The sequence below is a fragment of the Apus apus genome, chromosome 4, assembly GCF_020740795.1.
Source record: "Apus apus isolate bApuApu2 chromosome 4, bApuApu2.pri.cur, whole genome shotgun sequence".
NCBI lineage: Eukaryota > Metazoa > Chordata > Aves > Apodiformes > Apodidae > Apus > Apus apus.
Genome location: NC_067285.1, coordinates 17,737,982 through 17,761,115, shown reverse-complemented (window position 1 = coordinate 17,761,115; position 23,134 = coordinate 17,737,982). Strand labels below are relative to the sequence as shown.

The 23,134-nt window shown below is 36.3% G+C and overlaps 1 protein-coding gene across 6 annotated transcripts in view; it reads left to right on the top strand.

The window, feature by feature from the left end:
• KIF20B (kinesin family member 20B) overlaps window positions 1-23,134 on the top strand; it is a 37,321-nt gene that overhangs the window by 92 nt on the left and 14,095 nt on the right. For 3 of the 6 annotated variants that reach the window (XM_051619222.1, XM_051619217.1, XM_051619223.1), the window contains exons 1-21: window positions 1,091-1,147; window positions 2,358-2,511; window positions 3,018-3,104; window positions 3,197-3,313; window positions 3,500-3,638; window positions 4,200-4,384; window positions 6,317-6,368; window positions 7,079-7,273; window positions 8,354-8,465; window positions 8,890-8,961; window positions 9,419-9,565; window positions 10,024-10,186; window positions 11,210-11,452; window positions 12,172-12,311; window positions 12,971-13,121; window positions 13,926-14,193; window positions 14,780-14,841; window positions 15,030-15,149; window positions 16,612-16,774; window positions 20,429-21,644; window positions 22,823-22,961. In XM_051619222.1, coding sequence (XP_051475182.1) covers window positions 2,359-2,511; window positions 3,018-3,104; window positions 3,197-3,313; window positions 3,500-3,638; window positions 4,200-4,384; window positions 6,317-6,368; window positions 7,079-7,273; window positions 8,354-8,465; window positions 8,890-8,961; window positions 9,419-9,565; window positions 10,024-10,186; window positions 11,210-11,452; window positions 12,172-12,311; window positions 12,971-13,121; window positions 13,926-14,193; window positions 14,780-14,841; window positions 15,030-15,149; window positions 16,612-16,774; window positions 20,429-21,644; window positions 22,823-22,961 — 3,924 coding nt within the window. In that variant the 5' untranslated portion in view covers window positions 1,091-1,147; window position 2,358. Of the gene's footprint in view, window positions 1-1,090; window positions 1,148-2,357; window positions 2,512-3,017; window positions 3,105-3,196; window positions 3,314-3,499; window positions 3,639-4,199; window positions 4,385-6,316; window positions 6,369-7,078; window positions 7,274-8,353; window positions 8,466-8,889; window positions 8,962-9,418; window positions 9,566-10,023; window positions 10,187-11,209; window positions 11,453-12,171; window positions 12,312-12,970; window positions 13,122-13,925; window positions 14,194-14,779; window positions 14,842-15,029; window positions 15,150-16,611; window positions 16,775-20,428; window positions 21,645-22,822; window positions 22,962-23,134 lie in introns of those variants that run through there. The other 3 variants (XM_051619221.1, XM_051619220.1, XM_051619218.1) reach the window with 3 other exon arrangements.

The window sequence follows — 23,134 nt, the reverse complement described above, 5'->3', positions numbered from 1 at the left end:
GCGGGCGGCGGGCGAGCTTTGCGGGGCCTTGGGGGGCGGAGGGAGGCAGCGGTTGTGGGCTGGGGCTGGCGGGACTGGGAGCGGTGCTGGGCCCCTTCCCAGCGTTTCTCCTTGCCGCGGTCGTGTTTACTGGCGTTACGGTGGGTGAGAAGTCTCGGGGTGTGTGCGAGAGGCTTTCGGCGCTGCTGAGGGGCGTGCGAGTCGCGGTAGCGCCTGGCCCAGGGTCGCGGTGCGGGCACAGCCCTGTCCCGTCGGAAGGGTGCAAAGCCTTGGAGTGAAAGATTGACATTTGCAGAGGGAAAACAGGCGTTTTATTTTGTTTTAATGTGAGGGCTGATGCTTTATGTTTTACATAAGCTGCCAGGCTTGTGTTGTTCGGAGCCTTTTGCGCCCGCTCCTGTGCTGCGCGCCGTGCGCGGTGCCCGCGCTGCGGGCCGCCCTGCAGCCCTTCCTTAGGGCCCCTGCAGCTCTGAACTGCTGTCGTGATCAGCGGGGTTACAGCAACGTATCCCAGCACACAAACACCCTTTAGCTGCTACGGACAGGCAATATACCTGTCCACACTAGAATATCTACTGTGATTACAGTACTGTATAATGCCACGTGGAGGGAGATGGACAGTCTGCACCCCGGGCTTTGCATGCTGTCAGTGGTTGAACCTTCCTGGTCTGAGTGTGGGGCTCACGAATGCTTTCAATTCCAGCTTTGCATACGTAGCTTAATGTTTGTCTTTTGCCTCTTCTGTGAAAAGGCACAGAATATATGTGTAATCTTGACAAATCACACTTTAAAACAAACTTATTTCAAGCAACTAAAATGTCAGCTATCTATCAAATGTTTCCTGTCAAGGCCTGAGTCTTTCAGGGTGACTTTGTGTAGCTGATGAATAAGACTTATAGGTCATGACAGCACAGGTATGTTTCTTTCCAGTAGTAGCTTATTCACAAATCAATGTTTGTTCAACTTGTGATAAATATTTCAGGCAAGGTTTTCCTTGTTTTCATACAGTTGCCGGACAGAAATAAATACTGTCGATTAGAAGAAACAAACTGAAAGTTCCTGCTTAGTTCATGGGTAGCATTACCTCATTTGCCTATCTTGGTGACATTTGTCTAGCTTCATGAAGTTCTGTATTTGCCTTTTACAGGTGAGATAAGAAAGCTGAACTGTTAAGAGTTTTGACACTGAAGTGCAGGCATAATCCATGTTTTATGCGGGGGAGGGGGGGGAACAAAAATGTTGACTGCTTAATAGGCAACACTTTCTGAATAAAGGGGCTTTGAAGTTGCCCTGGTCTGTTCTTTGTTTTGATGAACATTATGTGTTCTCCAGTAGTATGTATAGAGATGATGTATATGTATTGCTGCAGCATAGACACAGGAATGTAGTATTAGAAGACCATTGATTCGTAGCATCGGAAGCTTCAAAACTGTAGGAGGCCATGTGGTAGGTGTCTAATTGCTGTAACACTTGCTGCCATAGTCTATAAGTAATTGCCTAATGAGCTATTTTTAATTTAATCTGTAACAAAGGCTGCCAAGTCACAACTATAATATCACAGGAAGAAGAAATAGGATAGTGAAGTGCTGACAAAACATACTGATTTTAAAATAAAAAGCACTTTTTAAAGATTATTTTGAAACTTACCTGTCTACTATCAACACTGAATCAGTTTACTTTCATTTTCTACAGCAGGTTTTCACTGCACATTCTGAGATGCACAGAAGTCATTACATTGTGGATTAATAAATAAATTACAGATTTGTAAAATGACTAAAAAAATAAATACTAAAAAGCAGTGCTTTATTTTGTATTCTGGCATGAGGTTTCTAGTTTCCTCTTAATGGCTTAAACTGTTAGTCTTTGGAATGTTTCTGAACTCTGTCTTGCATTAAGCTACATTGTGTCGTATTTATAATACCAACTATTTGTCAGGTCCTGCAGAGATAACCATGGTTTGGGTTACTCTTGCAATGAGCTTTTATTCTAAATGAATGCTGTGATGGGAGAAGTGGAGCAATATGATTTGGTTTGTTTGTTTGTTTGTTTAGATTATATGTTCCTCATCTGAAATGTTTTTTAGCAAGGTGCTGGTATATGTGTAAGATGTTTCCCTGGTAAACCATTGCTTTTCATTGAAAGAAGAATGGATGTTTTTGTTTCATCATGATGCATAGTCCACTGCAGACCCACTTCCCAGCTATCAGGAACTTGCTGCAAAAATGATGAATAGGATTAAGAAAACTTTCTCCTTAAAGACACTGGCTATTGGTCTCAAATTGACTTGTGTTCTAAGGTACTTCAGAAGACCTACACTGTTATCAGAGAACAAAAAATAATTTTGTTTTATCTGGCAGGATGGAACTGACCTCAGATGATGAGAAATCGTTCAGACCATCCTATATTGTTAGTGTTGAGCCGCCTCCAAGAGCGGGACCAGTAAGTGTGGAAGATATTAAGGCAGATCTCTCTGCTGATTTTTCTTCTGTTTCAAGTTCAGACACAAGCCAGGTAAGAAAGCCTTAATGTTTGCATTGTTTAGATTTTTAAAAAAACTGTTATTCCTTTAATCAATAAGAATAATTGGAATTTTACAGAAAGGATTAAAAGTGTTTGTGTTTTAACTAGGAGAAGACATATAGGATTAGACGAAGTTAAGTGGCACTGCATTGATACCTTATTGGGTGCATTATTGTTCTGAGAATGAGGCTAATTGCCAGTTCAGAGCAGCTTAATCACAGAATGAAACAAACAAAAAAAACCCCTTGGTCTCTTGTTGGCCTGAATGTGTATATATGTAGTGTATATGCATGTGCTGCAAGATTATTTAAATTATCACAGTGAACTTCTGGAGGGCCCCAAGCGCTTGTAGAAACTGATGTAGCGAATTACGTTTTCTTCCCATGTCATCAAATAAGTCTGTTCAAAATAGCCTGAGGGAAATAAAACTCTTGTTACCATGATAGATGTAAAAGAATCTAGTCATTTCTCTAACTTTTTTTTTTTTCGAATTTAAGGGGAGCAGCTTGGAGTATAAGGGACACATACAAGTTTGCTTGCGTATTAAGCCACATACATCATCGGAAAGTGAATATGAATTGCAGGTGTGACATTTTTAAATAAGGATTTTTTCCTGGAATCTGAGATCTTAGTACTATTTTTTTATGACTGCATTGCTTGTGCTTCCTCTTAATAGGACTGCATTTCACTTGAGGACTCAAAAAGCATCATACTGAAGCCCCCTCAAAACTCTTTGGGTCGGCTAAGTGAAAGAACTGCTGGACAGATGATGCAGAAGTTCACTTTTTCACAAGTAAATTAATTGTCTTTAAATATTTTTAACTTTTTCCTTGAAAAAGTTGTTTAACTTATTTATCACCAAGAAAATTAGATTTTTTTTAAACTGTCAATAATCTTTAAGATTACAAACATAGAATTTAAAAGATTCTTTAAAAGTCTCTAATGTTTGCTTAAATAAAGGTTTCTTGGTAATGCTCAGGTGTTCGGACCAGAAACAACTCAAGAAGAATTCTTTGAAGGTACCATGAAGCAACCAGTGCAAGATTTCTTACATGGATATAATCGTCTTATTTTTACGTATGGTGTTACAAATGCAGGGAAAACCTACACATTCCAAGGTATAAATAGAAATGTGTTCTCCTTAAATTAACTTCCTGTTTTTTAAAGTGGGGATTATTTCTAGCAGAACTATTCTTTTCTTGTTATTTTAATTGTAGGCCCCATATACTGGCTTCTCTCAATTGTTAGTAAATAGCCTTTAAAAATCTTCTGTACCCAGTGTGTAAATCACTACACCAAACTAGCATTTTATTTTTATTATTACAAAGGTCATGTGCATCTTATGTGCACTCTCTTCAAATGAGTGTTAGTGTTTGAGCCTGTTTCAGTTATAAGCAGAGAATAAACATCTTGAAACAAGTCTCATTACTTGCAAGTACTCCTGTCTTGTCTCAAGTTTCTGAGCTTATAAATAATATTCTAGGAGACCTTGTCTCATGATATGTTATTTCTGTACTGTTATAGCTCAATGTCCTTTCTGGTGAGAAGACTTAATTCCTTCATTATTTTTCAAAGCATTTTAACAAATGAGCTGACTTGATTTGCATGGAAGCAATTTCTCCTATGTTGAAGTGGCACTTCTCAATGCTATACTAATTTAATATGTATGTTGCTTACAGGCACAGAAGATGATGTTGGTATTCTGCCAAGGGCTATGGACATGCTGTTTAAAAATCTTCAAGGAAAGCTTTACACAGCAATGGATCTGAAACCCCATCGATGTAGAGACTACATAAAGCTGACAAAAGACCAAATGAAAGAAGAAGCTGCTATTAAAAACTCAATACTTCGTCTAACAAAAGAGGTAGAGGAGCACCTCTTTCTATATTGATAAGTACACACATCTTTAGAGTCTCTTCCTGTTGAAAGATGAACGTGGTAATGCTGAGCTATCTTTTTTTAAGATTGAATGTGTCCATTTGCTGTCAGGCAGCTATTCAGATTAGCAGCGGAGTGAGCAACAGAGCTGATGAACCCTGTTCTCCTGTGAACTTCTGTCTTGTAGCAGGATAGGATCTTGATAGGATGTAAACTCCCAAGTCCTTTTTTTCCATAGCTTAGATACCTAATAATCTCTCAGGTTACTGGTGCTTAATAAGGAGTGAATGCACAATGTCTCTCCATCTGTGGGGACAATAGTATGTTTGTTTCTTTAAATAGTTTACTGTCAGGATACTTCAATGATTTTGAGGTTGTTTCCCTCGTCTAGCTTGGCAAATATCAGCAAAGGAAGCAAAAGCTCTTTTGAAACAGTAGAAGTGTAACATCAGTGGATTTTCAAAGGGTTTTAATTAATACTGGTTTCTGCTGGACTTTATTCTTAGATTACTGTGGAGCAGTCCAGAAATACACTTCAGTTTTGAGTTGCCTGGAATTCTAATGCTATTTAGTGCAGTTACATTTATGGGGATTTGTTTTGTTTAAGCATACCTTCTTCTTGGTGCTTTTAATTAATGGAAAGATATTTTTTAAATGAGCATATGTTAGGAATTAGAACTAGAAAGGGGTTATTGTGCTTTCTCTATTTTTTAAATGAAAATAATTAGGTATCGACCTTGAGGCATGCTAGGTTATAATGGAGTGTTCTAGCTGTTGCAGGGTGGAAAATACCTGTTACCTTCTTTTTTGAGTTAGTTAACTGGACTTCTCCAGTCTGGAAGGCAGGTGGCAGCAAAATCTTCAATACTTCAAATGATAGGTGTAGAATTGTATCTTCCTCTAGCAGTCTTTAAGGATTTCTGAAAAATCTGTCATATATGGGTGTTTGAATACATGTATATGTCCCCTCTAGTTTATAAACCTGTGCTTTTAAGAACAATAAATCAGGTTATAAATTTGGTGGTAAAGTTTGCATATACTTGCAGGCTTGTGTGGGGGTGTTATGTGTGTAAAGTTTAATACTAAAAGTTTTGATTACTGTTTCAGGAATCACTTAATGGAATCGCAGCTTTAGATTAAATATATTTTTGAAAAAAACTTTTAAATAGCCCCAACCAAACTCACACCTGTTTTAATCTGTTTCTTCTCTTAAGCTTACTGGTTCTGGTAGATGAGTTGCACTTCTTTGTGGTCCTGTGCCTAAAAAAAACAACCAAACAAAACTAAGACTGGAAAAGGAATATATGCTTTCAAATCTCAAGCTCTAGCTGTAGGGATTTGTTTTACATTTTTTAAGAGCTCATGAGAAGAAAATTTTCCTTCTCTATCTAAAACCTAGACCTTATTTCAACTGTGAAATATCACAAAGCAGTAATTTGCTTACTTAGTTTATTAAGTGAATGAATGTTCTTTTGAGGGTTGATCTAGTAAGCTGCAAGATGTGGAATCCTGGATTAGCAAAATATAAATAAAATTTCAATACTCTAGATTTACCAGGTGCAGAGTTATGTCTAAACTGCAACTGGACTCATGCAAATAATCTTGTTAAATTACTTCTTGTGTGGGTTCCCACTTATTTTTCTGTAACTAGCTTTCTTCTGGTTCAGAAAGTTGAAGTTCACTGTGACAGGGCCAGATGTAAGGGAAGTGTTAGGAATAAATATTTCTGTAAGAACAACAGTTTCAACAGATCCACTGGCCTAGTCATGATGTGTAGCCAGGATTTTCATATTTGGTTATTGCAACTACTCTTGTGTTCCTATCTAGTAGGACAATAGGGCTGTTACAAAAGTTACTGGTGGTGTACTGATGATATACTGTCAACAATGTATCTTAAAGTCTCTGTTCTCTTTTGTAGATAGACCATCTCCAGCAAAATAGCACTAACAAAGCACTAGTTCATTCTGATGGTATGTTTTACATTAAATAATAGCTATATATACATATATATATGAATAGTATTTATGTTTAAAAAAGAGTAATTTTATGTGGTTCTGTGATTTTGTAATTAAAGCTGACAAAGAAGCTTTCTTAAGGTCAATAATTGACTTCTGGCCTATGTTAATAAACACTTACTACTCAGCATTATTTCTCTGTGTATTGAATAGTAAGCAAGGAGAAAATGCAGAGATAAAATGGTTAGCAGAATACCTGAACAGGCATCAAATGAGATGAAACTATAGCAAGAACAACTAGTACTACTTATCCTATGTGCTCTGGTGGTATCCCAACAGGCTTTTAGAGTACCTGTATGTAATTAGACCTAATTCTAGCATTTGAAAACTACCTAAAGACTAGATCTGCTTTAAAAAGTCAGACTTAAAGAGTACTCCTTAGTTTAATTCTGTCTTCTAAATATACTGAAGAGACTGGAATCTGGAATAATTCTAACCAAGCTGTATGTGTCTGATAGAATTTGCAAGTGTGAAAAGAAGTGGTGAAATAGGGCTGTCTTGCAAATATGTAGGCTAAGCATGTGAGTTAAGGAAGGGGGGGGGAAATTCCAATATTTTTTAAATGGGATAAATAGTTTTTTTGTAATATCAATTTTCACTTATTAATTTAAGTGAAATTCACTTTACTAGGCCTAAATTGACTTGTAATTTTTTTTACTTGGCAGATTTAGAAGAACTCCTAAAAGACCTGGATGAATCTAGCACAACTGTGAAGAATTACACAAAGTTTTCTGTTTGGGTTTCATTTTTTGAGATTTACAATGAATGTTTTTATGATCTTCTGGTTCCTATATCCAATACCAAGAAAAGAAAAACACTACGCCTTGCTCAAGATGTTAAGGGATGTTCTTATGTAAAAGGTGATGATGCTACATTGCAAATTGCAGTAGGAGTAGGAAAGGCAACATTCTACATATGTAGGAATTTCTATCTTAAATAGTATTATTTATTCTTGACTGACTTTTAAGCCTGTGTGCTTTTTTTTTCTGCAGAGAAAGAGACTTTAGATAAGGTGTGAAAAAGTTTACTTTAGGTACAAATTACATCTTACAGTACTCTAGTCAAACCTGCAATGTAATTTGTTTTGTTTTGGGAGGTGGGAAGCTGAAAGAACTTAAAATAACATTTCAGTGTTTGTTTCTGGCCATGGAAAAAGTAGGACTTGAAACCTGACTAATTTGTTACATGTTCTTTGCACCATCAAGACACCAGTTATAACTAAAGGCTTTTTTGTACGTTTGGCCTTCTGTTTTTAGCTTCCATATGCCAAACTAGAGATGCAAAAAGCTGAATTGGACAATAAACCCAACTCCTCCATTTCTTTGAAGACTGTAAAATAGGAAGTAGGAAATAGTATGCTTTGATCTATGCTTCAGCATGTTTTTTTTATAAAGCTTGGAAGTGTAAGGCAATTAGTGATACTATTGAGGAAAACCAGTTAATTCTTTTCTTGTTTTTTCTTGGTCACAGCTGGTATTTTTGCTAGTACAATTTTGGTGTCCTCTAGGTTAACAGAAGTCAAAATGTTAGTATTGCAGGTTATTTTAGTGCAGTTGTAGGTATTTACTCTAGCCCATACCCAGATGACATATGATCATCCTATTGCAGACAAAATTTTTCACTGATATCTGTCAATTAAGTTGAATGCCCTGAAAGAGATCTAGGGTCCTCAAAATTGTAAGCTAGAACAGAGAAGCTGTCCAGGTAGAATTCTGCCTTGATTAATATGAAAATAGGGCTTTCATATTTCTCTTAGACTCTGCTTTTTGTCTTTTCAGTACTCAGGCTAAGGTTGTTTACTTAATTTTGATGGAACATATTTTTAATGTGCTAATAGGAAAAAATTGTCATATAGGATAAAATTATGCCTAATTATCCCCTAATCCCTTATTTCTTCTTGAAAATGGTATCTACAAGATTATCATGTTTTTTTCCTATAGATCTGCAATGGGTTCAGATTTCTGATTCTAGAGAAGCTTTTAGACTCTTGAAACTGGGATTGAAACACCAGAGTATTGCAAGCACAAAACTAAATACTTGCTCCAGCAGAAGGTGAGAAACACTTTGAATAACATGGGGCATAGGATGGTGTGTGGGAGGAAGGAGAAAGTAAAATATGGTTTGTGGCTTTTAGGAGAGGAAGAGACTAACAAGGTCTAGATATCTAGGTTTCAGTGTTGGTGTCCTTTAGCAGTATGTGAGCCAAAAGGATTCAATCCTTCAGTAAGATGAGCACGTACAAAAGCTAAGTGTTCTATCAAAAATATTTAAGCAAAAACAGTTATTTTTATTCCATCTAAAAGTCTGAGGATAAAGCAAAATAAATGCATAGATATCTTATAGAAGTTTGTATCCAATAGAGTTTATGCCTAGGTAAGTAGACAGATTCAACAAGAACAGATGTGGAGGCTAAAAGTAATTTTAAGGTATCCATCTACTTTATAATTTTTCTGCTAACTTAAACTTCTCCTTTTAGTCACAGCATATTCACAGTTAAGTTACTGAAAATTGAAGATTCAGGAGCACCTCGAGTGACCCGAGTCAATGAGTAAGTTCAGGGTAGAGTCCTTGTTGTGATTTTATTAATTATATCCCATATTGCTGCACTGGTACTGCACTATACACCCAGTGCTCCCTGGTAGAGCATATATGGTGGTTTCCCCACTCCCTCCATTTATGCCATACTTAGCCCTCTACCTCAAGCTGTCAGGTTGCAGTGTTGTTTTATATCTTGTTCCCTCTGTTCAGCACAGGCTGCTACTAGCTGGCTGTACTCCTTAACTCATGTGAGTTCTCAGCAGGAAGAGGATGGGGGAGAAAAATTGGAAGCATGTTGGGAAGGGGTTTGGTAGGAAGTAGTGTCAAATTTTATTGGAGAGACAACATTGAAAAGCATGGAAAGCCTCATGCAGATGAAGATCAAGATATTTTTTCTCTAATAAAAGTGGTTTTAAACACAAATTGTGCATGTTCCAAGATAGTTAATTTTCCATATCTGCTTTCAGACTGTCAATGTGTGATCTTGCTGGTTCAGAAAGATATACTAAGACTCGCAACGAAGGTGACAGATTGAAAGAGAGTGGAAATATAAACACCTCTCTCCTGATTCTAGGCAAGTGTATCAATGCACTCAAGAACTGTCAACAGTCCAAGTAAGTCCTTTTATGAATTGCTAACGGGTTGTAGTTCTTAGTGTTAGCATTGTATACTTTAAACAATAGCTTTTAATTGTTGTAGGCAATACCTAAGTTTTTTGTAGGAAAGATATATAGACTTGCAGAGTCTGTACTGTGAAGATCTTGTTGATGTACCCAAGTTATATTTAAACTTGTTGCATGAGGCTATGTGACCTATCCTAGGTTAAATGTTGAATGTGTTTTTGGTTTAAGTGCTCCCATTGGTTGTATTGCTATAGCCTACCTGAGATAATGGCTAAAGCAGCAGCCACAACAGCCACTCAATCTCTTCACAAACAGCTGTATTTAGACCAAAACAATTGTAATTTTAAAGACTACTGCTTTTATAAATATTTTAAGTCTTCAGACTGGATAGCTCCTACACTGACTGGAAGCTAATAAACTTCTGACCATCTGTTCTTTTGTCTTTAAAGGTTGCAGCAGCACATACCCTTTCGGGAAAGTAAACTAACTCATTTTCTTCAAGGATTCTTCAGTGGAAAGGGGAAGGTATATATGATAGTCAATGTAAGCCAGTGTGCTTCAGCATATGATGAAACGCTCAATGTGCTGAAATTCTCAGCCATTGCACAAAAAGTAAGTGTTGTAGTTTGATCCATTAGTACTTATGGTTTTCATTTAAAGAGTAGGTTCTGTTCTAAGAATATGAATTTATTTACTGGGATTCTCTGTGCCATGTTGCAACCATCTTTACCAATTACTCAGGTTTTATTTTCTTGTAAAGCCTTTTAAAAAAGGCTTTGTTGGGCCTTTTTATTAATTTGGCGTGTGGATATGGGAGCATCTCCTGCTGGAAATCTGTAATTCTTAAAAAATGTCCAGCCTAACAAGACATTTGCTATATTGGGAAGAAATTCCTGGAGATCTAAGTAAATTTTTCTTCTGTACTAATAATGTGCCTTCACCTAGGAGCAATTCTAGCTGCCCCATATACTACTGCTATCTTAATTTGGAATATTACTCACCTGAAATACTGATTAAAATAGACTGAGCACCAAAGAGTTTGAAAGGCTGTCTTAATGACATAGAGGCCTCACTGTGAAGGTGGAGGATAAGCAGAACGAGTAGGAGTAAGTTCAGTGATGTAACCCTGGTAAAGCTGAAAGACAAAAGTATTGGGAATCAGTGCTGCAGCCTTAATGGAAGACATGGAAAGCTTCTGTTAGCAGTTAAATATTCAAAGAACAATAGATCCAGGCCTTTGGAATATGGGCTGATCTATGCAGGTTAAGTGCAACACTAGAAGGAACAGACTGTCAGGGGGATGCAGCTGTTGAAGACATAGAATTTGTAGGATGACATTTGCACCTAGAAACTCAAAAGTATAGGAAATACAGAAACCTGTTTGTGCCTGAGGTGGCAACCTTCTTGTAGGTTGTTCAGCTAATGAAACTTGGTGTTGCTGGGATCAGAAAAAGGGTTAGACTGTAATGTGGCTTCTTTGTACTCTGGCTGGAAGCTGGTCTGAGTAGTGACTGAACAGAGGATAGGCTGGGGGAGTGCTATGCTCAGGAGACCTATCGGAAAGTGCAACAGGTATATCTTGGAAGTGTCAGTAGAGTTTTAAAAAACTGACTTTGTTCTTCATTTTCTGGGTAGGTTTTAGTTATGGACACATCTATTCTTCCCCATGATCAGTCATTTCACCAGAAATCATCACTACTTAGTGACACTAAAATGCCACTCCCAAGGAAAAGACCTACCATCCTATGGGACAGGACTTTAGAAGATGTGATTGAAGATGATGATGATGATATGGAGGAACAGCATAATCTATCAAGAGAAGAAGCATCCCAGAAACATGAAGAAAATAAAGTTCTTATTGGAAAAGAAGATTATATGGTATGTACCAGGGCTGCTCTAGAAATACGTGTAGTATGGAGTCTGAAAGCAAAGTATTCTTCTCCTGGTTTCCCCTATATCTTGCTTTTTTCTAGTCACCCTTAATCTAACTAAATCCAGTGTTAACAACAAAGAGTGGTGTTGCTCATGACTTGTGCCTTTTGTGGGAAAACTATAGAATGTATTTAAAAACAGCAGCAAGAATTGCAGATTTGACTTTCTCTCCTTTTGGTAACCTATGGTCAACGATTATTACATGGTTTATAGCGTTACAGAAGACTGTTCATTTGTGTTGATATGCACAAGAAAACTCTGAAAATCGCTCCTGAAGGACCAACAATTTTAGTGACTTCTAGGAAAGACAAAGAAAGGAACAGAGGACTTAAAGACTTTCATGGAGGTTTCAGTAATATTGCCCTGAAAATATACATCTGGAAAACGAGCCAAAACCTGATTTTTTTAAGACAACTTCCAGAATTGTAATAAAATTAATGTTCTTTGCAAATGCCTACTGTTTGTAAATACCTATTTTTTGCAAACTTAAACTGTTGAGCTGATATCAAACATTTTAACCTACTTGTGAATCCTCCTTTTTATGAGTAAGCTAATAACTGGAAGAGTATTTGCCAGTTGGAAAAGTGCTGTTGTAGTGTTAAGAAATGGTAAGCTTGCTTTTGGAAAAGTATTTATGAAAAACTGAATACTAATTGTCATTATAGAAACTGCTGACTCTCATAGAGGACTTGAAGAACAAACTTATTACTGAAAAGAAGAATAAGTTACTGCTGGAACTAAAAATTCGTGAAGAAGTGACACAAGAATTCACCCAGTATTTTGCTGAGAGGGAAGTGGATTTTAAGTAAGTTGGCTTTAAGTGGTTTTAAAGTTAGTGGTTAAAAAAATGGAAGTAAATTCACTTATTTCTGAACTCTGTGTCTTGGCCTTAAGAGGCTGCACTCTTCTGCTAGCCTTGTTGCCTCTGTAAACGCAGTTTCTGTTTGGACAATTAATTCAGCAAAGATATTGTGTAGGAAATGCTTTAATTTTCTAGGAGGTGTCAGGGTGCATGTGTGTGGGATCTGTAAATAGCATTTGTTCTTGCAGAGCTCTCACTAAGATAAGAGTTTTGTTGATAGGATGACTGTAGGAAGAGGGACACTTGCAAGTTCTTGGGTTACTGCAGTGTTAGTGGCACTCCAAACAGGTATTCTGTCTGAAGGCATTGAGAAAAAATGCTTGTAGTTAAGTGCTGCTGATAATCTGTGTGTATTTGTTTTCTTCTCATTCTTTAAGGGTATGTGGGGGAAAAATATACTTCTATTTTCCATCTAGCACCACCATTTTGTCTATCATTATTTGGATTAGATGATCTTTCAAGGTCCCTTCCAACCCCTAAGATCCTGTGTGATTCTATTGTGCCAAAATAATGAAAATACTTTTTAATAGGTAGCTTATATAAATATATGCATTCCAGCTCATACTAGCTAGCCTTTAGCTGACTTATTTTTCCTACTGTAGAGAGTGCCTTTCTCATGAACGAGAACGACTTAAAGAAGATTCTGAAAGACGTCTGGAAATTTTCAAGGAACTTGTAAATGGTTGTACTAACAATCCACATGAAGAAAATAAATCGAAGGATCAGCCTTGCAGTGAACAAGTTAAACTTTTGGTATTTGATTCCCTCCCCCATGCAAATAACATCTCTTTTGCTAACTACTTTTTGTAGTGATGATATGTCTCAAGGATCCCCAGGATAGTTTCAAGGAATTGCATGCTATGTAACTGTATCCTTAGCAAGTTAGATTTATCATATTTAATAGGAGCAGTTACTGAGCATTGGGTGTGCTTTTAGGAATCTTTTTTCTGTTTTCTGCCACACAAATTGGAAATTACTGTATACAGAGATTAGGGGAAAATGTGGCATTATGGTATCAAATCTATTGCATTAAGTATTTGAAGCTAACTTTTTAGGCCCCACATATGGATTCTGTGCCCTTTGTTTTCAAAAAGCAAAGAGGAAAGATATAAAGTTCAAGTTTTGAGTACAACTTAAGTTTTTTGTGATTTACCAAATTATTTCACCTCACAAATTTTAACTGCTATATTAAATTTGAAATGTATTCCTTCTAAAACTGTTTACTGTGTCTCTTCAATGTTCTTATTGGGTAAAATAATACTAGGTTCTATATTAAATTTGGCGGGGTGCTTTTTTTGGTGATACAAAAAGGAATGTGAGAGTGGGTCATTAAATACTATAAAATAAAGTAGCTATTACTTGGCACTAGAGACTTGCATGTGAAGGTAGGCAGAAAAAGATAATCAAATTGCATATGAACACATAAGATTGGTTTGATGCCAGAATTAACTGTACTTAAATGTTTGAATTCATAATGATCTGTTCCAAAGTTACTGTAGAAATAATGTCCATTGTGCAATTATTTGCTGTTTCTGAAAGATACAAATTATTTTTCAGGATGAAGAATACAGAATAGGGCCAGGCACCTACACTGATCTTGAGGGCATTATTGATTCTTTGCAGAATGATGTCATTGATATCAAAAAGCAAGCAGCTGAAGCACACAAATACATAGTGTCCCTTGAGGACCCACAGGAAGCTATAGGTTGGCTTGAAGAACAACTGGGAAAAATTACTGCTGAACTAACTAAGACCAAAGAAGAGCTGACAAAGAAAACCAATGAACTAATCAAAACTGAAGAAGAGTTGACACAGAAAACCAAAGGTGAGCTGGGTGTAAGTGTGATGTGAAAGGCAGAAAAGAGAAACAACTGGTTACTGTAAAATAGAAATAATACAGTTGAGTGGGATTTTTGGACCAATTCATATATATAGAGGTGGTAACCATTTATTTTGCATTCAGGTTGAACAATTCCACAGACCTTGGTTGTTTAATTTTTAAGACAAAACTTAAGCTGGCTATTGCAGCCTTCTGAATTGTGGGGTAAAATGTCAATGTTATTAAGTCTTAATTTCATGCCTATATTGTAATACCTACAATTATTTACATTTTGCTGATGCAATGTTTTCAGGTATCCTGTGGAACATTTATAAAGGAAAAAGTAGCAATACCTCCAAGTCATTTGATCTGATGTATATTTTATATGGGTTGCAAGGCTCAGTTCTCCTATTCAAAAAACTTAAACAACTTTTCAAATGTGTCTTATAAGTAGAAGTCAACAAGAAAATAAGTCAATTTGTTATACTACAAAGGTACCAGGACATAAAAAAATGGGCTATTGAACTATAAAAAATGAAAAAATGAACTATAATGGGTGCTTATTTGATGCAGGCTTCTTTTTCTGTTACAGACTTTGAAATGCAGATGATTCAATTGGATGAGTCTGCTGAACAGCTTAAAGAAGCAACCAAGGTAACTTTCTCAAGGAAAAACCTGTGCAAAATTATTTGCTTTAATGCAAAATTCGAGTAGCTTAAAATGCTCTTTATAGTATGCTTCTGCCTTTTTTTATATCCAGTTCAGCTTACCTGGTCTGACTTATAAATGCATGTTATAGTTCAACAACATAATATTGATGACTAAACTATTTTTTTTCCAAGAAAATGAATACACAGAATAAAAGGATTCAAGAATTAATGGACATTGTGGAGCAAAAAGATGATGTTATTACAAGACTACAAGATTTGATATCCTGTTTAGAAGAAACAATAAAAGACTATGTAAGTCATAGACATCTCAAATTTTTAGTACAAAAATTTAAACCTATGCTTGTAATGGATGTAACTATTTTGGAAAATTGAAGTTTTCTGTAATCGCTACTTGCTTGAAATGGTAGCAGGTGAGCTGGCGTTGAAACTGAAGTTACAGCAAAATGTGTATGTGGGTGTGTGTGAAAAATGGGACCTCTAGAAGCAGTGATCTGGAGTTATTATTGAAGGACTCTAGATGACACTGAAGAGCCACTCTGAAAAAAAAAATAAAAACCTCAAATGGGGAGGATTTAAGCAGTGTCTCTGTCTTTAGCTGAATGGAAGAGAAAGGAAAGGAGGTTTTGCTGCAGCAAAAGGTCAAATTTAATTGAAGTAAGAAGCTAATGTGAGAAGGACAGTGATTGTGTAAACTGGCAACAACAAAAATCGGTGTGTTCCACTCAACACCAGTGTGCACACACTTTTCAAAGGAGAGTAATAATACATTGAGCGGAGATTGAACTGAGTGGATGTCCAGGGTATCTCTGCTTGTGATGTCATTATTTAACTTGCAGCTGTCTAGTCTACTACTGGCTGTTGAATGCCAAGAGACAAGCTTGGCTAAACGTATGCAGGTAAAAAAAACCCCACAAAGAAACCACATGCAGTTAGGTTTTTTGAGCCTGATTTCCACTGACCAAAAACAGTTCTGAGAACATGTTAAATCTCTGATCCATTTCTCTTTTACAGTATAAAGTTAAGGCTTTGACTATACATCTTCTATTGTGTCTCTGCCCCACAGCAACTGGGCTTTTCAATAATATGAATGCTCAGAGATACAAGAATTGTCATGACTGCTTCCTATTACTACTCCTTCTAGGAGCAAGGCTCCAGCCCTGTCCAGTATTTGAGTGTGTGGTGTGAAACGTAATACCTGACCACAAACCTCACATTTGCTCTAGAATAATTCTTTTTAATTGTTACTTAAAGATGAGTAATTTGTCCTTGGCAACCAATGTGGCTTGCCACTTGTCATCTTGCAAGTAAAGAGACTTTATTCTTAGTCAAATATATGGTCTAAAATGTGTGACATAACTGACTAAGCTTTCAAATTTCATCAAATCAGTCATGAAAAAAATGATCTGTGGCTTTGCTGAAGGTGGTTAAAACTCCCAAGTCTACCAACTGACAGAGCTGTTTTAATTTCTATTATTTTCAGATGGTAAACAAGCTCCTCTTACTTGTAAGTTTTGCTTTTTGTAGCTTTGTAGTCTCTTGCTCTGCTTTCTGTACAGTGCAAAGCATTGTGCTTAGTAGAATGTGAAATCATATCTGCTTTTGGTTTAATTGATCTGTAACTGACTTGCTCCTCTGACAATTCCTGTACATGTTATGCAAATAGCTTTGTAAAAATATCTGCGTATAACAGATTACAAAATTGTAAGGGTGTACTTTGTGTAACTTCAAAGAAATAATTCTTATTTTAACACAGGAAAACACTGTGTCTACCATCAAAAGAGAATTGGCAGGAAAGATACCTAGTGACATGATCAAAAACGGCCAATTCAAGGCTTGTGAGGATATTGTATTGGAAGTTGGAAGAAAACGTTGCTTTGAAAATGAGCCTACTGTGGAAGAGCCACCTACAAAGAAAGGTACAATTTCTACCATCACTCAACAGGGGGTCACTATTCCAGAACAGAAGCAAAAAGTTGTGAAGCGTAAACGTTATGCTATGAGGAGGAAATCTGCTATGTTAAACTGTAAATGGAAGTAACTGCTATGTAAATATCATCTGCCTTGTAGAAAGTCCTATACTGTTCATTCCTAACTGCTTAAAATAAAAGCTAGTTTTTTAGACCCTTTCCTTTCTGTTGCTTTTTCTTATCTGTTAATGCACCTGCAGACTGAGATACAGCTCTTAAGTGATTTCTTATAATTTGTCTTTGTACTGAACTTACTGTTGCTAGGCTTCTGGGAAAGTAGTATGACTCCTTCAAGTTCTTAGAATTGTTTAACCAAGCATCAAAGGTGTCAATGACTTACTGATAGTTCAGTCATACAGTATGTGCTGTGAAACCTGATGTTTCATTCTATATGCATGCTGTGAGCACGCTGGCTCTGGGCAAGGTGACAGTGCTGGCAAAGGAGAAAAGCATTCCACTTGAATGTCAGTAAAATTATTTAAAGTCTACAAATGGCATATTTTGTGCAGCTCTCATGTTTTCACTTCTGATTTTTTTGCTTTCCTTACTTCATCTGTGAGCTTTACAACTCTTCTTAGAATGAGGTGAATAAGCTAGATGCAGTTGAAGCACTTCAACGATAAGGGGGGAAGTTGAAAGGATACCACTACATATTTTATCCATTTCATTAAAATCTGTACATTTGTGAGATTGAGCTAAATGGAACTGCCTTGTGCAAAATGGTATTTGTAAGATCTGCCTGCCTTTAACTTCAGGTTACAATTGGGCTTCAGTTACTTATGGAACTATGAAAAATATGCAAAAGCAGAATGAAAGGTCTTCATTTGTGTCCTTTAGTTGCAGAATAGGTATGAGTAAGGAAATCTGCCAGGCATTATTTGGGTGAGGCTGAGATAGAAAAAAAAAAAAAAAATTAAGTGGGAAGCAGAAAATATCTACATAAAAGATGATAAAATCTCATAAAAGGAGATCTGTCAAATTCACATGATCACAGAAAACTGAGGATACAGATGGTGAATAAGCTGAATGCTGGACTGTTTTTCATCACATTCTGCAGCAAAAGAACAAGGAAAAATTCAGTCTAGTAGGTGATCAGCTTAAGTTTATGGAACAAGACTCTTCCTGCAGTGGGTGGTGACCTTGTAATTTTTGCTATTCTAGAAGGTGGGAGAGACAGAAAATTCTCAGATTCCAAACAAGATGACAGCCAACAACTGCATACGTAGATACTGAAAGGCTTAATCAGATGTATGGTCTCATTTCTCTAGCATTCACAATTGTTGAATGTTAGGAAAGGTCCATGAGAACTGACTGGGCCTACCAAGAGCAGCAAAAGGAGAAAAATATAAGTTTGGGTCAACTGATGGTGTGTGATCCAGTAGGGAATTTCTGATGTTTGTACAACTTCTTCAAGTAAGTGTAATCTTCCTAAGAGAAGCTTCGGTCTCTGTACCAGGCAGATCTCTGATTTGTCACTGCCATCTTTGATTGGGATGAGTATTGGATTGTAGTGTGACCATTTGATGGTGCCACCTATATAAATATTACAGGAAGGGCATGGAAAATTAAGCTAGTGTAGACTCTTTGATATATTAGTTACAGGTTTGCTGTAGTCTCATGACGAAGCTTGCTTAAACAAAAAGTAGAGAAGTGATAGCTCTTCTCAAACAAAATTGGATAATGGTGCCAATGTCAGCACTGAGATTTTTCTGTTGGCAAGAACTGGCTATTCAATCATGTTAAATACATTTATGTATTGAATATACATTGAGAATGTTGAGAATATAAGGCATCTGATGTAAAATCTGACTTGATAGTTGCTCCATAATGATGACACTTATTAAATATATATGCTTACATTTAACCGTTCTTGTTAGATGTACTTGGCACAGCAGATCAATGAGCACAACTACATTGTGATAGCCTACTTGTAGACTTTAGATGTGCTAGTGGCCGAAGTTCATTTTAGGAGAAGGTAATTATCTTGAAGTTCAGGGGTTTGTACTCTTCTCTAGGACTTGCCTCCCATGTCTTGGGGTGGGGCTTTTTCTTTCTTAGTGCTTTCTACATAGAAAGCTTCTGGACTGATTATCATATAACTTCTTGCACTGATACTTGTCTTGCTTTGCTGCATGGCTGTTGTTGTCGGTACAAAGCATCCAGATCGCTTCTAAATCATCTTGTGAACGGTCATGCCCTTCTCACTGTTGGTGCTGGGATAAGCTTTGCAGCTTTTTCATCTTGCCACCTTAGATCACACGATATGTCTAAGACACTGCTACTTTTTAGTGAAGTACATAAAATGCATGTCCAATGTGAGGAATACATAGTATTTCATCTGATTGTTTTCTTGGGACTACACAACTGCACTTTCTGTTCCAAAGTTTTTGATGTTGTAGAATTGGAAACTTGGCTTTATAAGCCGAAGTAATACTGCTGTTGTGTCTGATCTAGCAGGAGCACTTGATATGTCTAATTAGAGCAGAAAAAAAAGGTACAGAAAAATAGAAGGAATTTGATCACTCTAAAAATAAAACCTGAATTAAGATTAAAAGCCCTATTGCTAATGTTTCAGTATGGCTTTGTTAGTGACTTAAAGTTAGTGACTATAAAACTTGCTGGATGATGTATTTCAAGGATGTTTCTATGCACGGTACACGTGTACCCACGTGCTTTACACTTCTCAAGTGCAGTGACAGCCAAAGTTCCATCTTGCTGTGGTTGCAGTACTCACAGGAATCTGTAGTATCTCCCTGGATTACCTAGCTGTGAAGACTTAATCCTTAGAAATAGTCAGGCTTGATTTTAATAGTAAAACATTGCATGCAGGTTAATAGCCAGACACAACTGGGCTCTAAAACACTTGTGAAATAAAGCTGGAATAAATTTTGAAGGTTCTGAAATGCATGTAATTTTAGTTAGAATTGCTCATTATGTGGGGAAGAACCAGTCTTAAACTAATAAAATATTTATGGAAATGTGGGATTGTGATGCAACGTTAGAAATCTCTTTCTGGGAGAAGTTCACATGCAGCACATTAGGTGTGGGAATAGTTATTTTTATATCTAGTTTAGAAACAAATTAAAAAAAGGAAGAAGGTCCCAAACACTAAGTGAAAAACTTGTGCTTGATTTTTACCTTGATTTTTAAAGAGGATATTCAGTATAAATAAAGATTCTCAGAAAAGTGTAGGATACAATTGCTCTTCTAAATGTAGAATGGGGCATTGCTGGTTGTATTAAAGGGATTGTTGAATGAGTGAAGGTGTAAGCTAGATATAACTGAATGTTACCTAGCTCATAGGTATTAGTAGTAGTATTATTAAAAGTAGTTAGATCTTTCTGCTAGTGGTGCAGATTCGAAGACTGGAATAGGCAAAGTGCTCTTTGAGGTTCCTGAACACCTCTTGCTGCAAACTGTCTAGAAGCCTAAAAGGTACCTACCTATTGCATGTTAAACCATTCAGAGACCTTTTAACTATTTCAAAAATTCAAAATGGCATATGATATAAAGGTGTGATTTTTCATAGTAATTGCTATTTGGTATTACTGGTGACTTGTATTATTGATTTTAATCAATCTGAACTGTATTGGTATTTTTTAGGAGATATGAAGGACAGTTGGGAAGATGACTCTCTAATGCAAAAAAGAACTGAATACCTGAAAACAAATACTTCTGATAACTATGCAGAAGTACTAGCACTGAAGAAAAGAACTGAAACCTTGGAAAGTCAGCTAACTGCACTTGAGGAGCAATGCAGAAGAGAAAAAAATGAAAAAGAAAAGTTCTGTGGGCAGATAACAGACTTGCATCTCAAGCTCTCTGCTTCTGAGGAAAGGGCTTCTAGCTTAAGTGAAGAGCTTCAGCAATGTCAAGCTGACTATCAGGAGATTATTTCTGAATTAAACAAACAGAAAACTATAAATAGGGAACAAGAGGAAAAGATAATTCAGCTAAATAATGAAGTAGAAGGTGCCAAACAAAATATAATTGATAAAGTGTCACAAATTAAAACAATGCATTCCAAAGTAGATGAGTTGTATAAATGCCACTTAGAATCTTATGCTATGGATATTGATTTAGTTAAACTTAAGGATTCACTTGACCCTCAGAATGATAAACCAGAGAGAGCTCAAATGAGTCCTGTATGCATGCAATCCCAAACTGCCTCTATAGCAGATCTGAGACAAGAGAGCTCCTTTCACTGCAGTGTTGAAAGCATTTGGGAAGAATGCAAAAATATCATTAAGGCTTCTTCACAGAAAAGTCAACGGATTCAAGAACTACTTCAACAAGTTGAAGACTTAAAGAAGGGGCTTGATGGCTCTGAGAACTATAATAATCAACTAAAAATAAAATTAAATGAGATTGCAAATGAAGATTGTCAGTCTGTAAAGGAAAAAGATCTTGCGATTAATCAGTTACAAGAGCAAATCCGGAAGAAAACTCAGGATTTTGAAAAACAGGCTGCAGAAGATCACAGAGTAATTGCTGAGTTTGAGGAGGAAATAACCAGCTACAAGGGAAAAATAAGAGAGCTTGAATGCCTCTTGGAGGCTTTTAGAGCTAAAGATGACAGCGTAACAGAGCTAGAAGTTGTACTTAAAGAAAAAGAATCTATTATTTTAAAACTAGAAAGTAATACAGTAGCTCTGCAAGAAAAATGTATCCGTTCGGACAAAAAAATGAAAGAATTAAGTGACCAAGAAGCAAACCTGAAGGAGGAAGTTGTGCATTTGGTTAACAGCTTGGAAAACATGAAGTGCTGTATTCAGGAAAATGAGAAAAAAGAGGAGGAGCAAATGCAATCTATAGAATTGTAAGTAAATGATGAGAACTTGAGTCTACTCTTTAAAGAATGAGTTAAAACTGCCTTCTGTGACCATCAGTTTATTTTGATGTAATACATTTACATGTTTATCAACTTTATTAACCAAACTGCAGCTTTAAGGAGGTTTAATATACTACTTGAATTATATATTTGCATATTCTTCTGGTTGCTTTTTCTTCACTTGTTTATATTTTTTGGAATAATATACATCTAAAGCATGTGGAACAATTACAGAGGGAAAAGGAACATGCAAGGAAATTAAGAGTAGAAAATAAACAGCCAACAGCTGTTTTAGGTAATAGATATCCTAGGTGAACAGTCTGCTATAAGAACTCAAAGGAGTAATGGGTGTAGACCTTCCTCAGCCCCTTCCACTTTTTAAATTTAAAATAAATAAGAGATTAAGTGTATCCAATTATATTTGCTATAGGGTAAAGAAAATCCAATAATATAAAAATAGCTCTAAGATGTTATGTAGCCCTTATCTTAACTAGGCTTTCTTTGGTACTATATCTGTGAGTACCTGTATATATACTAAAGTACAACTTAGCATGGAAGTCCCCAATCCTGTGCATGTAAAGCTTGGAAAGACTTTCCTTTTGGGAGACGTGGTTTTGTATTGTCAATTATACAATCTAAAAAATCTTTTATTTGTTATTTTTAAAGCCAAAGTCCAAGGTATCTTACTGTAAACTTTGTCAAATAAATGACCCTTTAAAAATAAGTTCATCTTCTTAATTACTTTGTAGCACTTGTGACAGCAGTACTTCTTGCAATGTTATGGATTTTTCTGTATTTTGATTTTGATTTACTTTGATCCTTGCAAGGTGTGGGATGTAGATATGAAGCTTAAACTTACAAAAGGTACAAAGCTGATATCAAGCTACTTTGGAAGGACACCTATTGATAAAAATGGCTCTACTGTGCTTTAAAAAATTAAAAATTGCAGTGTTCAGAAGTGAATCTGAGCAGTTTGTTATGTCAGAATTATGAATAGAATCTGAAATCTGAAAGTAAAACTATAAAGTTTGTGATTGATCTGATAGATCTGAGATTCTATTCATTAATAAAACCAGCAGTCAAAGAGCCTGGGTTAATGTGTAAAAGTTCTTTCTTTGAGATGTGTAACACTGATGTTTTCTATGTCTCTCAATTTCTAACACAAGGCTACGTAAAGATCTGTCTGAGAGTTGTGCCCTTGTACAGAGTTTGAAAAAAGATTTGCAGAGGAAAGAGGAAGAATATACCGATTTGAAAGACAAATTTTCTGATGCCAAGAAACAAATTCAGCAAGTACAAAAAGAGGTTGGTAACCATAGGCCAAATGTTTCTTCTTATTCTTTCTTATTATTAGGGTTCTGTTATTAAAACCTTTTTTTCACAAATCTCAAGCTTTGAATGTGTAAAGTTTATAATAAGGCTATTTTGAGTGATATGTTTAGAGTAGCAATGAATCTTGTTACATTTTCATTGAAGCT